Here is a 16,324-nt window from a genome sequence, read left to right as displayed (position 1 = left end):
GAGGCAAAGCCACGTGGCCCACGTGAGAACAGCGCGCTGACCCAGATTCAGCGCGTGGAGAATAAATGTGGCGCTATGACAGCTCCACGTGCAGCCTGCGTTAGGTAATCACCGGAAACGGGAAATACATAAATAATAATTATTAAAATTTATATAAATATGAAAAAATGAAATGAATTAAAATTAAAGTAAAATACAATTGCAATAAAAAGTAGATAAAAAATAAAATAATAACGCACTCCGTTTGCAAAAAATATTTAATTTAAATGCTCTTCAAATATTAGCTCCACCCTCAGTTTATTCACATATTTCTCATCTTTTCTAAATTATTAAATGTTCCATATTTAACACGTCTTGAAAAAACCGATAGTGTTCATTACACGTTACATGGAAACTTGTGCGTAAGAGCAAAGTTAGAGTGAAATGTGATTCACCAACAATAAGCTGCTACAACAAAACTGAAAACAATAAAAAAAAAGTTTGATATTTATTTATAGAGCACCAAATACAACAATAAGTCATCTAATGACACTCATTTTAATAAATGACCCAATAACTGACAAAACACCTCAAAATCTGATATTAGATTGAAACAGATTAAAACTTTAAAACTAAATAAACGACAGTCAGATAAACAAAACTAATATTAAAAAAAATAAAAAAATCCTCTGATTGTCAACATGTTATTTATTTGTCTGGTGTCAAATTCCATTGCAGCATGACGGTTCTTTTGGTCACGCTTTTATTTTGAAACTAGAACGTACACTGGTGGCTTTGTGAAAATGCAAAATAGCAACAATAAACAAACTGAAGTGTTATTTTAAGGGCAGGATGAACAGGGATTTGAACTCCCAACCTTCCTGTGTGTGTCTGTGATTACATAACGTTTGTCTTGCTGCTTCACTGACCTCGTCTGACAGGCTCATTATGTAACGGTGTTATCCAATCATAGGCTGGATGTGATAAAGCAGGTCAAACCACACACACACACACACACACACACACACACACACTGAACGTCATTAAATTGTGCAGCATCCGAGTACGTCACAGGTCTTAAACTAAGACCGTCTGTGGGCCAAAAACCTAATTTTTAGTCAACTTTTATGTTTTTAGTTTGACTTTGTTTTAATATATTTAATTTCTTTTTTCTTTTGTCACATATTTATTTTGTTGGATTTATTTTTCTGAGTCTTTTCTTTCTTTTTCTTTAATCTGCTGAAACGTGACAAGCACCGTTTCTCTCTCTCTTTCTGCTCAGGTGGCGTCATTGCCTACATCTCCTCTGGCTCCGCCCTCCCGTCATTGTCTCCGCCCCCTTCTCGCCCATCACTGCCGAGCCGCGCCGTGGGAATGCTGGTGGACTTAGCTCCGCCCACAAAGAGCGGACAGCAGCGCTCGGACAAGAATGGACGCTCGTCCTCGTCGAAGAGCAGCATCACCAGTAGGTTTCCTTCTGTTAGTGTGAGTCGGCCCTGTGTGTAGTTCAGTGTGTAACGTGTGTGTGTGTGTGTGTGTGTGTGCAGAGATCAATGGGATGGTGCTGCTGTGTAAAGTGTGCGGCGACGTGGCGTCAGGTTTTCACTACGGCGTCCACGCCTGCGAAGGCTGCAAGGTGAGAGCACACATAAGGACAATAAAAATGTACAAAATTCTGAAAAAAAACAGACACTGTACAGAAAAACGACTCCAAAAACTAAAAATTGCGACCAAAATAAACAAAAAAATCAACAGAAATACACAAAAATGATTTGAAAAACTCAAAAGGACGACAAAATTACTGGAAAAAACTAAAAATGACTTCATAAACACAAAAAACTACTACCAAAATAAACAAAACATCAACAGAATTACACAAAATACTGCAAAAAACATACATTATACAAAAAAATACACAAAAGGACGACAAAAACACAAGAAAAGCCCACCAAAAAAGACTCCAATTACACAAAAAACTACGGTACAACCAAAATAAACAATATCTCAAGAGACACTCCAACACTACCCAAAATGACAATAGAAATACACAAAAAACAAGCATTATACAGAAAAACAAAACAAAATGACAACAAAAATACAATAAAAAAAAATCCCAAAACTCCTACAAAAATGAACACAACATCAACAGAAACACAGAAAAATGACAACAAAAATGTGTGTGTGTGTGTGTATCAGGGCTTCTTCAGACGCAGCATCCAGCAGAACATCCAGTATAAGAAGTGTGTGAAGATGGAGAACTGCATCATCGTGAGGATCAACAGGAACCGCTGCCAGCAGTGTCGCTTTAAGAAGTGTCTGTCTGTGGGAATGTCCCGAGATGGTGAGTAATCAGATTACTTCTGTGCGATAATGTGATTGGTCGGATGCTGACCTATGTCGTCTGTCCACAGCCGTTCGATTCGGACGTATACCTAAGCGTGAGAAGCAGAAGATGCTTCTGGAGATGCAGAACGCCATGAACAACATGATGAGCACCAACAACCAGCTGAACCCGAGCTCCGCCTGCTCCTCGTCCTCTGACTGCTCCTCGTCTTCCTCCTGCTCCTTGACCTCCTCCTCCACCTGCTCCTCGTCCTCCTCCTCCACCTGCTCCTCGTCCTCTGACTCGTCGTCTTGCTCCGGCCCGTCGTCGCCGCAGTGCGACTCCGTTCTCTCCATGGACACCAACACCAGCTCCGCCTCCTCCTGTGGCTCCGACAGCAGTGAGGATGAAGGCGGAGCCTCCCGTAGCACTTTTGTCCAAGCCCCGCCCTCTCCGGACACGCCCACGGAGAGTCGCATGGAGGAGCAGCAGGACGCGTGGAGCGCCTGGAGCCAGCACAATGTCACTAACTCCAACTACAGAGAGCAGCTGGGCGGGGCCCCCGATGGTCGACGCCCACAATGTGATGCACAGAGCCCCAGTTACCACGAACCAATGAGCAGCGAGAACAGAACACACCTGGTGAGCACTCGCTAATGTTAATCTGGTATTTTTGTTGTAATTTTGTGTATTTTTCTGTTTGTTTGTTGTGTATTTTGGCGTCATTTTTGCACATTTCTCTCAACGTCTTCTAATCTTGAGTGCTTTTCTAATTTTGTGTGTATTTTTGTTGTAATATTGTGTAGTTTTGGAGTCTTTTCTTGTGTATTTCTGTTGACACTTTGTTTATTTTGGTAGTAGTTTGGTTTTTTTGGGGGGTTTTCTTGTATTTTTGTTGTCCTTTTGTGTATTTTTCTGTATAATGTCTGTTTTTCGTGTATTTCTGTTTTCATTTTGTGTCATTTTATCATTTTTTTTTCTATATTTTGTTGTAATTTTGTGTTTATGGAATCATTTTTGTGTATTTCTGTTGACTTTTTGTTCATTTTGGTTGTCGTTTGTTTTTTTTGAGTAATTTTTATGGTGCCAATCTCTGACCTTGTTTGACCTTCAGGTGTATCCGATGAACGCGTCGCTGTACGCTGACACTCGCCGACAGAGCCACGAGATCTGGGAGGAGTTTTCCAGGAGCTTCATTCCCGCCGTGAGGGAAGTGGTGGAGTTTGCCAAGAGGATCCCTGGTTTCAGAGAATTACCAGAACACGACCAGGTGGGCCTGTTGAAGGCCGGAACATTTGAGGTACGCACACACACGCACATGCGCACACACACGCACACCATGGTGATTGAGATGCTAATAAACATGTGGCGTCTCCTCCAGGTGCTGATGGTACGTTTTGCGTCCCTCTTCAACGCGACAGAGCGTACTGTCAGCTTCCTCAGCGGTAAGCGCTACAGCCTGGACACGCTGCGTTCGCTGGGCGTTGGAGAGTTGCTCCACTCCATGTGTGAGTTCAGTGAGAAACTAGCGGCGCTGCAGCTGAACGCAGACGAGATGAGCCTCTTCACCGCCGTGGTGCTCGTCTCAGCCGGTGAGAACATGCAAACTACACCCAATAATCATTATTAACATACATCTTTTACAAAAACACAAAATGACAACAAAAATACACAAAATACTGCAAAAAACATACATTATGCATACATACATACATACACAAAAGGACAACAAAAATATAATCAAAAAAGATTAAAACACAAAACTACTATCAAAATAAAACATCAACAGAAATACACAAAAATCACTTAAAAAAAAACAAATGGGCGACATCAATATACAAAAAATTTGATCAAATTACTTAAAAAAATGCACAAAACTATACAAAATAAATAAAACGTCAAGGGAAATATGCAAAAATGATTCAAAAGCTACACAAAATGACAATAAAATTACGCAAAAAACAAATGTTATGCAGAAAAATGGACAAAATGACATTAAAAATACACAAATAATTTTAAAAGCACATAAGATTACTACAAAACTACACAAAATGAACATAAAAATACAAGAAAACCAGCCAAAAAACCAAACTACGACCAAACAGAAATACACAAACTACTGCTAAAACTAGTTCTACTTGGATCACGTGTAGATCTTCATCATTTACAAAGTTAACAAAAATATACAAAGTTAACAGAAAAACATACAAATAATAATGAAAAATATACCAAAATGAATGGAAAAAATAAAAAAACAACTATGCTGTCTTCACTAAAAGTTGTTGGCTTAACAGTATTTTTATATCCTCCAAGGATCAGACTTAATGAATGAGAATATTCATACATTCAAAAACTCCAACAAAAGATGAGATAATTAACATAAAACACCCCAAATGACCATAAATACATGCAAAGAAACGTACATATGTAAATAAGTCTGCATAACACTCAAGTTATTAACTATACTGTAGGACTGGTACATTTATCTGATGCTAACAGTTAGCTAGTAGCCATCTTCCAAAACACCACTCCAAAGAGTATGCAAAGTACCTATATATTAACCAAACATGTCAACACAATGATTTATAATGCATAACTTATGGATGAAGCCGTTTATGTGGACTTAGATGTAAGATTTAACTGTACTGGACGGACACAGATCTGCTGTTGAGAGGTGAAAAAAGCAGAAAGTGCAGTTACACTTTTCTGCTGCTAGATGGCGACAACAACACACAGATAAACATGAACTGATTTACAAAAACACACAAACTTTGTTAATAAATGCTGATCATGATAAATACCTGAAAAATACATAAAATAACAACAAAAATACACAAATATGGCTCCAAAAACACACAAAATGATCGAAAAATACACAACTTGACAACAAATGAAAAATTTAGAAAATAAATTAAACAACAAAAATACACAACAGCAAAAAACCCACAATGAAAACTAGAATATTTGTGAAACAACAAAAATACAGAAACAGCAAAAATGACACCAAATACTACAAAATTCTACACAAAAAACATAAATACATGAAAATGACGTCAAGAATACACAGGAAACTGAAGAAAAAAAACACAAACGCACAATAAAACCACAGAAAATAAGAGATAAAAATGATAACGTCACTATAGTTGTCGCTGTTTGTTGTTGAGGTTGTGGATTGAAGGTTCTCTAGGACCCAGTGGTGGTTCAGGTCTTAATGTCTAATATCTTTCTCTCTGTGTGTGTCAGATCGCTCTGGCCTCCAGGACCTGGACTCTGTGGAGGTTCTACAGGACAAGCTGATCCGGGTCTTGAGGAACCTGATGGTTCAGAACCACGGAGAGCAGTCGGCCACAACCTTCACTAAGCTGCTGCTGAGGCTCCCAGAGCTGCGCTCGCTCAATAACCTGCACTCAGAGGAGCTGCTGGCCTTCACCGTGCACCCGTAGCACGTGCACACACACACACACACACACACTCACACACACGCCATAGACCAATCCGTTTGCTCCCAGAATGTATGAACTATCAGATGAGAATACTTGACAACTTGTACTGTATTCACACACACACACACACACACACACACACTTTCCTTTTACATCAGGGGTCTCAAACTGTGGGCCGCATCCCGCTGCTTTGAAATGTGATTTAAATTATTTTGTATGATTTTTATATGAATTTAAAAAATAATTGAAAAGCTAAAGAAATGTATTTAAAATTTAAAAAAAATATCGGCAAATATTACATTTTAAACTTTTAACGAAACAGTCGTTTTAAAGCCATTTTATTGTCTTATGATTTCAATTCTCTATTGATTACTGTGTAATAATAACCAGAGAACTGTAAAACAAATGTATCAGAAGTCAATGCATGAAATGTATTTGAAAAAATTTGAAAAGCTAAAAACTTGCAAAAAAAAAAGTTTATAGATTGCAGTTGTAGTAAAGTTTTTTTTTTTTTTTAAAAAGAAAGAATAATATTTAAAAAACAGAATAATAGTTCAAAAATTTTTAAAATGAAACGCAGTATTTTGTAAAAAATTTAAGCCATGTTTGGGCCCTCGGACAGTGTTAGTTTGAGACCTCTGTGTTAAAGCCATTTAGAATCCAGTGTGTGTGAAATGTTTTATTTAACGTTTGTTTACCTGTTGATGCCTGGAAACACTACGTACGTACGTGTGTGTGTGTGTGTGTGTGTGTGTTGTACAGATCAATCACTGCACATGTTTTTATCATTTCTCTCCATTTGATGGGGTTTTTACTTTTTTCTGTCTTTTGTAAATCCAATGTTTTGTCTTATCAGTTTCTTTTTAAACTGACACCTGTAAATACCTATAAATAATATAAATATATATATATATGAATATCTGCTGGAATATAAATATGTTATAGGAAGAATAAAAACATGTTAAGATGAGTTTGTGGTTCGTGTTTTTATTATTAATGCTTATGTTTGGGATTTTTAATGTTTGCGTGGAACTAAAACATTGTTTAGAATGCGTTTCCAGAAATAACTGTTACTGTAGTAAACAAATGTATCAATATATTGATAGAATATTTCTTTGAAATTAATCAATTAATTAAAATAAATAAAGTATTTAAAAGTAGTTAATCAATAAATTCCTCCTGTTAATAATACACATGCGTGTGTAATAAATGAGTTTATTCTGTCTATAAATATATTAATTAGTATAAAAACACCAGTTATATAAATTAAATAATCCTGTCATTTTCTACGATGAGATATTTGATGATGAAGCAGTTTGTCCTACTTGTTACACAAAAATCTACGACCAAAGTAAAAACGTCAACAGAATTATGCAAAAATGACTCCAAAATTACAACTAAAGAACACAAAAACAATAATATATACAATATATATATATATAGATATATAAACAATTACACAGTAAACTACACAAAGGTAAAACAAAAACACTTCAAAAAACAAACATTATAGAGAAAAATAGAAAACCTTTCCCAAAAAACAACTATCAAAAAGAACATCAACAGAAATACACAAAAAATGAGATAACATGAATCCAAAATCACACAAAAATGTGAGAAAAAATTACCTCAAAAACACAAATCTACTACCAAAACAAACAAACCATCAACAGAATTATATTTCAAATTAATTTAAATTAATAAATCATGACAATTCATGTGTATTTGAAGTATATTTCATTGAAAAAAAAAATACAGTAAAAAAGTATTCACGTATTTAAAATACATTCATCAATAAATTGCTCCTGTCAAAATATCAACATATAATAGAGCAGAAAAATAAATATCAACATATGATAATAGAGCAGAAAAATAAATATCAACATATGATAATAGTGCAAAAAATAAATAAATACCAATATATGATAATAGTGCAATAAAAATATATCTTCACCTTTGAATCTAAAGCATCAACTATGGACTTAACTTGAAAAACTCTCCAGTTTCTGAACATCAAGATTTTGCACGTTTTTTTTTTTTTCTTCAAATCAAATAATATAACAATTTCTGATCAACCCATATCAATTACATGCTTAAAATAACATAGCGGTGAAAGCCCCGCCCATTTTAAGACAACCTGACCCACTTAACAGATATAGATAATGCTGTACTCGCTCATCCCTAAAAACTAACAAACGTGAAATGATCATTTTCCACATTCCAGCCCACACAGACTGTTAGGCAGTCAGGAGAGTTACATTTGCTGCAGTTCAAACAAAAGATGGAAAAATAAATTCAAAAAAAAAAAAAATGCAAAAGTTTTTCCAAAAAATGAAATGAGTGCAAATTGCAAATTCTTGACAAACATTAAAACCTAATCCATCCCCCTAAAGGATCCCAAGTGTTGCATAGGTTAAAAAGAATACAATAAAAATGTACTGACTTAGTGGAATCATCAAAATGATCTCTTTTTTGCAGTTTTGCACTAAATCATGAACATAGAAAATAATATTTTTTTAGCTGTTATCTACAAGCAGCAGATGTGTGTCTTTGAATGGTATGAAATGTGAAAGTAAGCAAGCAAATCTTATTTTGCATGAGCTTGTGTGTGTTGTACAACCTGTTTACTGATGGCCATGTGAAAGATGACTACTCGCTGAGATCACCTCCCCTTCCTCCTGCCCCCAGTTGTAGTCTTTATGCTGCTGTTGGTAGAGGTGTGACCACCTGTGGTCTCTGTGCTATGATCACTATTTGACTTAGAACACTGAGTGTTCCAGGCAATAGTCCAGTAAGCAGTAGTCTGAAGACCACCACAGTTTTCTTTAGGTGGTCTAACCTACCACAATAAAACTGACCTGTACATGTCAGTGATATCTGTCTGTTTTCTCTGTCCATGTGTCTTTCTTTATAACGTTAACCTTGTTGTGTTCATACTAAGCTGATGTTTAACAGATGACATCACTTATTGTGTTGATGAAACTTCTCTAAGAAAAGTTTCAGACTAAGTTTAGACAAAATGTTTTTATAATCACAACACAAAGTATCTTTCCACAGAGCAGAGTTGATCAAACCACTTGTTAGGCTTGTATCCCGTAGTGAACCCAATTGCAGAGACGGAGACTGAGACTGGTGACGAATGCAATGACAATGTTTATTTCCAGTACTTATTAGTCAGTTGTTTGCAGGTATAGAGTCCAGATGAGAGCTGACAGAGGCAGGCTGGTGCGTGGAGAGAACAGGGGATCCAGGGCAGGTCGGTGAGCTGACAAAGAGGCAGGCAAGGCAGGTAGTTCACTGAGTAGTCCGTGTGGCTGAGCCCAGGCTGGTTCAGGAGTGGAGGGAATGCAGGATCTGACTGAGCTAGATGAAACTGAGTCTACGATCTGGCAAGGAGGTGGAGCTGACGACCGGTTCTTATAGCTGTGGAGAGTGGTGATTGGTTGTAGCTGCAGCTCAGCTCCTGCACAGCTGAAGTCACTCCTGTAATTAAGCACACACACACAGTGAGAGAGAGCCTGCAGCCTAAGAGGGCCTGACACCACTGCCCATAAATGTTCACACCACAGCAGTACTGTTGGTCCTTATAGAACATAGGTTGAGTTACATGCCAGTTACTGTAACCAGTAACGCTTGGTTTTCCAGTTGCTGACCATCTCCAGGAGTTTGTGTCATTCCTAGTAAAGTTCATAAAAAGTAAATTGAATTAAAAAATCATAGAGAGGTTCAAACTATTTGATCCAGAAACACCTCTGGTTAGCAGCTCATTTAAAACATCTACATTTATTTGACCATGCCTCTTAAAACAATCAGAATTGTTCAAATTCAGACAAAGTCCAACCCTCCTTCTGACTCCTGGGGTCTCATTTATAAAAGTGTGCTTAGGTAAGCACATTTCATTTTATTGAGCTCCTGATTTATAGCAGGAGCTAATCTGCCTGTTGTCTCCTGCATGATCATTACAAATATTTACAATATTACATAAAAAGCAACACACACACACACACACACACACACACACACACACACACACACACACACACACAGTGTTTGCGGGGTAAGCTACAAATCTAGATTGGATTAAGCTCCGTTAGCTGGCTTGAATTAACCAAACATTCCTTTCCAGATATGAGCTGGACTACAAACGCTGATCAAAACACACTAATGTGGGGGTCTAGTGGGCAAGGCATGGAGTAACACGTATGCTTCATGGCTCCAGGTAAATCGTAATAAAATCCTACTTACAGTTTTTTTGGATTGCTTCCACACTAAAATTAAAAGTCGTACAGTATTAGCAAAACCATACACTCAAGAAGCAAAACATCAGCCCATATTTGCACAACTATAAGCACATTGTCAACCTTACACTTGTTGCAAAACTCTACACACAGTGATTTGTAAAACACTAAACACACAAAATCTATCATGAGGTCACTTCCTTGCAATACCAAAGCACTGACTGTCACATGACCACACCGTCCAACCAATTGGTTCAACACAGTCATCAGGTGTGCAAACACTCATTTGCTTAATTGTAGACACACCAATCGGGTGTGTAAGCCCTATAAAAAGCAGCAGGTGAGTTCATCGGTCTTCAAGCACAATGGAAAGAGTCAGAGAAAGAGTAAGACGAGGAGGAGGACAAGGAGAAAGAGGAGGACGAGGAGGAGAAAGAGGAATCAACAGAGGAAGACAAGAAGGTTCTCAAAGAGGACCGAATCTGACAACTGAGATCCGTGCAACACTGGTTGACCACGTTGTCGACCACGGCCTGACGCTGAGGGAGGCTGGACTGCGAGTACAGCCAAATCTAAGTTGATATACAGTGGCAAGTGTGATGAGAACATTTCGACTGGAAAATAGGTTTTGTAAAAATATCATCACATCAAAAACATCTGCACGGTTTCAGTAACTGCTTACAGTACTGTAATCTATGCACTATCAGCACTTCTGTTACCTTTTCCTGTGAAATTACTTGTATTGTATACTGTTCTTAATTTTCTACATAGGATTGAGGGTCAGGAATGACAAGGGGGAAGACCTCCCATGTTCACAGAACAGCAAGAGAGGGAGATAGTGGTTTTGGCCAACAATGCAATAACACTCAATCAGCTCCAAGCTAACATTGTCAATAACCACGCCATATTCAACAACGTCCATCAGGTCTCGACATCAACACTGGCACGCATCCTAAAAAAGAATGAAGCAAATTTATCCAGTGCCTTTCGAGCGCGGTTCCGAAAGGAAGTATCTAAAGGAATTAACGGGACACTCAAGCAGTTTTCTTTGAAATGCTGAACTCTGCCTCTGCACATCATCAGCCCAGATGCTTCATCCTTGTACATAACCAGCCTGTTTGTTGTGGTGCTGGGGAAGGTTACTCCTTCTTGGGCTGCCAGACAGAGATCTCGAAAAGCATCTTGCCTCTCAATTACAGTGATGACACTGGCTGACTGAACTGTCTCCCACTTTGATCTCCCCTCGGCTTTGATACCAAGGAACTTTTTCGCTGCTCTCCAAACCATTGCCAGTGTCTTTAGTAGTTTTGAGAATGCAGTCCCAGCAGGTGCCCTGTGCAGATCTGCTTGGAAAGGAGGGAGGTTCTGCTTCAGCTCTTTCTTTGCTTTTGCGTGAGTAAGTGCAGCGACTCTATTGGCAAAGAACGTTTGGTAACCATAGCTTTCTCGTTGTATTGCTCCCAAAACCGTCTGGCTGTCAATCAAGTGATACCATCTCTCATCACAAATTTTGCAGTGTTTGAGGAAATACTTCTTTAAACAGCCTGCAAACACAGCACCACAGACTTCAGCCTTAACTGCATCCCCTTTATGATCCAGTGGTGTCAACTTGGCTTTGGACTCAACTAGCCGTATAGTCACACCTTGAAGACACTTCCATCTTAAGTACATTACTGCACCATAAGAATGTTCACTTCCATCAAAAAATGCTATACCACAGGGTTCAGCACTCGAGTCACAGGGTGTCAGGGATCTAGTGACTCTCAATTGACTGAGCTCAGTGTAGTTTTCAAGTAAGTTGATGGCATGTTCTCACAGACCCTCAGATAAAGGTATGTCCCATGTATCTTCTGATGGGCAGTGCATCACCCTTGCTTCTTGAAAGGCTCTCCTTACTAGAATGGCCCCTTTCTGCTTGACTGGAGTCACAAGGCCAGGGGGATCGTAAAGGCCGGAAACTTGACTTAGAAGCTCTCTTCGGGTGAGTGGGTTTGGTGTATGTGACTTTACTTCATTTTTTGACAGATCTTTTCCTAATCGCATCTTTTTTGTTTCAGAAATATTCATAGCTACCATCAAGCGAAGCTTGTCATCTCTAGGATCATAGCCAAGGCCCAGTGCTTTATTTTCCTCCTCAGAGAGTTGGTTTGGGAGGATCATTACAGAGGATTCATTAGCTCTCAGCTTCCCACTTTCTGGCCTCCCACTTTGCCCTGTGTAAGCCCACGGCTTCATGTGGAACCCACCGGCTTTTAGTATTTGTTCGATGTTGGCTGTCATTTTCTTGAGTTTGCTTCGATCATTGTGTGAGGTAAGAATATCATCCACATATGTATCTTGCTCCAGGACTCTACGTTTTTCTTTAAGGTGGTCAAAAAATGGCAAGTTTGCAGTCTCCCGCATGGCAAACTGAGCGATACAGCCTGTTGGTTTGTCACCAATGTTGACCCTTGTGATTGCATATTCTTGAATGTCTTCATTCTCATCGTTTCTCCAGAGAAAGCGGTGTAGATGGACTTCTTGATCCTCAAGCCTTGTAAGCCATTTTCCATTTTGGTTCTCTTCCCAGCTGCTTTTCAGTCCTTAAGAATGTTGCTTTAACTGCTCTTCTATTATTTGGCAAAGTTGATGGGTCCATCGACCAAGGGTACTTTGCATGCTAGTGAGGCTCCTCACAGTGGTGATCTCCCATCACATAGGTCAACCCACTCTTTATTTGCTCAAGCTCTCGCTCTTCAGAGAGGGACATCTCTTTCCCCCCAGGTTGACAATTTCCGCATTGACAACCACCACACCTGGGCTGACAAGCAGCTCCTATGCTGTCCCACTTCCACCAATCCATAAAACTTCGGCTGGCAGCTGATGTGGTGGCAAGAGTTTGAGCTGGAGACTTTGGGCTTTTACAGGTGACTTCTTTGTACTGTGGCTGAACGCATGGAGCGTGCAAAATGCATTCTGGAGTTGTAACTGCTACCTCTTCCAGGAGATCTGGGTGAGAGCCGCCCGCCGTCTTCCCAAGGGGGCCCTCCCACAGGACCAGATCTCCAATAGACCGGATTTTCTGTGGGACAAGTTTTCCTTCCTTATGACTAATGAGAAGATTAATTTGTGTGGGCCGGACCAGTTCATGAAGGGGTATATCGGGAAATATATTTTGCAATTTCTTTGGTGACACATGATGATTGACCTTGGCAATGCAATTAAGTCCATAACAAACAAGCTGGTGAGACTTTAGGGTGCTGTTTGTGGTTGCAACACGGATTTTTAGTAAATTTTAGCGCTTTGTGTTTACAGTGACTTGCATCCCTCCAACACCATGAACTATGAGGGTCACTTCCTCACTTCGCAGATTTAGTTCGCTTGCAGCCTCATGAGTAATATAATTAGTGTCGGATTTTTTGCCCAGCGTTGGCAACCACCTCTAGAATCATCTTTATAACTGGGAATTCATGGAGGTCGTTCTCTGCCAACAAGTTGCGTACAGGTGCAATTGAGCTGAATGTCTTTGAAACAGAGTTGGAAAAGACGTTCCGACACTGCAGAGCTAACTCAGGGGCCAACTTGGTCAGGAACTCTTCTTAGTCCTCCGTGTACTTTTTAACTCCACTTTTTACTGAGTTGCGCTTTAACCTGTTTAGCTCACCTCCTTTGCTTTCAGACTTGAGACAGAGATAAAAGTGATGATCCGGTATTTGACCATCCTTACACGCCTCTTTACTGCACAAAAAGGTTGTTTTGCACTCATCGTCATTAGTGTGAACCTCCAAACACCTCTCACAAGCACCAAGTCTCTTCACTGCCTCTTTCTTTTCGCCAACTTTAAGCGCCTTGAATTTCTTGCAGTAGTTTAGTTTCTTTCTGTGGCCACTTTCTCCACAGACAACACAAGCTTGGGGACTGGTTGATTTGGTGGCCTTTGTGCGAGCATTCTTATGTGGGATCTTTGGCTCCTTTCTTCCAGGATCATCATTTCTTAACTGCTCCAACTGCTCGTAAATCTTCTCTTGACTCCTCAGAAATTTAAGGAGCTTGTCAAACCTGTCAATGTGTGATGTCTCTTCATCTTCAGATGCATAGACCAGCCACTCCTTCTTTAGGCCATCTGACAGCTTACTTTCCAAGGACTTTGTGTCAAGCGAGTTTTTTAGGGCACCCATATTTCCTAAATCACTGAGGTCCTGTAAAGCCTTTTTCAACACCTGTATTAATTCAACAATCTTCCTAGGTTGGTGACTTCTCACTGGTGGGATCATCTGCAGTTCTTCAACGATTTCCAAGGCAATTGCAGTTTTATTTCAAAAGCGATTTCCGAGTACGCGGAAAATTTCATCTGCCGTTCCATATGTTGACCGGCGAAGGTCCCTTGCCAGCTTTTCTTCGAGACTATCCAACAGCTGAAACTTCCTAACCTCCTTAGAGCCGGTAGGTTCTCCTTGCTTTTGGAGTGCCTCCCAATCTTTCTTCCAGGAATAGAAGTTTTGTTTACTCCCATCAAATTTTGGGAGTGCTGTTGGTCTCAATTTGATGGCAGGAGATTGGAAACAGAGGGTTCCTTTGCCTTGCTCCTCCAGTTCCATTTTTGCCTGCATCAGAGCAGCTTTCTCTGACACCAGCACAGGTAAGCTGGCTTCCAACTCCATCAACCGCTGCTGCAGGTCCATCCGGTCTGCTTCTGGGATCCAGCGACTCCATTTACAGAGGGTTTGTTTTGCTGCCTTAACCAGCTCTTCAAAATTCTTCAGCATGAATTCGTACACTTCCAACTTCACACTAGGCTGCATTGCTGATATGTGCTTGCATTCTCTTTCAGCTGCTTTTAACACCAGGAAAAGTTCAGAGCAGCCATAATTATTTCATAGGACCCTCTGAATGACTGCTGCTTCGACTTCCTCCAGTCTACTCTCACATTCACATGCTGTCTTCTGGATGTCCGCATCCATATCCAGATCTTCTTTGGAGGAGGGCTCTTCTCTAGACTCCCTTGTCTCGGCATAAGTAGCTTGCATCTCCTCATTTACTTTCATCACCTTGTCAGCCTCTAGTGTGATTTTGCTGAAGGCTTTGATGAGTTCTTCCTCACTATTGAGTTTGCCAGTCGGGAAAACCTTTGTTTGGCAGTTGTCCTGTCCCTCTTCAGCTGCTGCAAAGACTTTGAATCAGCCATTTTTGAAGAGAAGGAAGTTTGTTTTTTTTCTTTTCTTTTTTTTTCTTTAGCGCCTTGAGCAAGAGGTTAGCTGAAGTTTCAGGGGTTGACTCAAGAGGATGACTTAAGTGAAGTCAAAGCTGAAATAGCAGGCCTCAAAGAGCTAGTTGCTAATGACATTACTGCGATACGGACCGACATACAAGAAGTTAAAGGTGATCTGTCATCAAGGTCCGATGAAGCAACTACTCTGAAAGGCACTGTATCTACCCTCCAGAAGGAAATGACAACATTGAGGGATAAATGTTAATATATGGAGGGTAGAATGAGACGAGGCAATATACGTATAGCCGGCATGGCGGAGGCTCTTACTGTAGCTCGCTCGCACCGTGTGTTCGGGAATTCAAGAGACCGAGACAAACCACGAGTAATTATTGCAAAAATGCATTGTGACGTGGAAGCTGCAGAGATCCCACGGAAAGGCCGAGGCAAGGTTTTAAAGTTCCCACTGACTGTCAATCTTATAGACCGATATCATTGTTGAACGGTGATTTGCGTATATTGATGACAGCTCTGGCCAGACGTGTTAATTAGGTGATAACTCAAATCATACACCCTGACCAGATGGGGATTATCACAGGACAATACTATGGTGACAATGTAAGACGCCTATTAAACATATGAACATATGAAAAAAAAACAAATTGGAATCAGGGATTATGGCCTTAGAAGCACAAAAGGCATTTGATAGAGTGTCATGGCAATACCTGGTACAAACACTACATCAATTTAAATTTTGGCCTAATTTTAATAAATGGGTGAAAACAGCAGTCAGAGTCAACGGATATAGGTCAGAGAGATTACATTGGAGCAGAGTTGTAGACAGGGTTGCGCTCTTTCTCCCCTATTATTTGCCATACGCATCGAACCGTTTGCTCAACTTATCAGCAATGACTGTTATAAAAGCAGTTTCAATCAATGGAGACAAGCATAACATATCACTGTATGCCGACGATGTTTTACTGTACCTATCCAAACCTACTGTGACAATCTCGCATTTGAAACAGATAATCACCAAGTATGGATATTTTTCTGGGTACAAGGTCAATATAGATAAAACAGAAGTGTCACATTATATTTTTGGCAGCCCAGATGAGAGCCTCTGTTGGCCTGGATCAGAAATTACACATTTACTCGC

General features: G+C 39.8%; 2 protein-coding genes across 5 annotated transcripts in view; both read left to right on the top strand.

Moving 5' to 3' along the window:
- Positions 1 to 16,324, top strand: part of LOC114477622 (NACHT, LRR and PYD domains-containing protein 3-like) — a 425,926-nt gene that overhangs the window by 378,813 nt on the left and 30,789 nt on the right. The gene's annotated exons all lie outside the window — the stretch shown is intronic.
- nr1d2a (nuclear receptor subfamily 1, group D, member 2a) overlaps positions 1 to 16,324 on the top strand; it is a 44,456-nt gene that overhangs the window by 16,809 nt on the left and 11,323 nt on the right. For 2 of the 4 annotated variants that reach the window (XM_028470049.1, XM_028470048.1), the window contains 7 exons: positions 1,262 to 1,444; positions 1,527 to 1,615; positions 2,176 to 2,320; positions 2,391 to 2,944; positions 3,417 to 3,602; positions 3,684 to 3,894; positions 5,546 to 5,997. In XM_028470049.1, the coding sequence (XP_028325850.1) occupies positions 1,262 to 1,444; positions 1,527 to 1,615; positions 2,176 to 2,320; positions 2,391 to 2,944; positions 3,417 to 3,602; positions 3,684 to 3,894; positions 5,546 to 5,745 (1,568 nt within the window). In that variant the 3' untranslated portion in view covers positions 5,746 to 5,997. Of the gene's footprint in view, positions 1 to 1,261; positions 1,445 to 1,526; positions 1,616 to 2,175; positions 2,321 to 2,390; positions 2,945 to 3,416; positions 3,603 to 3,683; positions 3,895 to 5,545; positions 5,998 to 9,736; positions 9,792 to 16,324 lie in introns of those variants that run through there. The other 2 variants (XM_028470050.1, XM_028470051.1) reach the window with 2 other exon arrangements.

The sequence above is a fragment of the Gouania willdenowi genome, chromosome 16 (assembly GCF_900634775.1).
Source record: "Gouania willdenowi chromosome 16, fGouWil2.1, whole genome shotgun sequence".
Classification (NCBI taxonomy): Eukaryota; Metazoa; Chordata; class Actinopteri; order Blenniiformes; family Gobiesocidae; genus Gouania; species Gouania willdenowi.
Note: the sequence above shows the minus strand (reverse complement) of the source record. Positions and strands in the feature narration are given on the sequence as shown.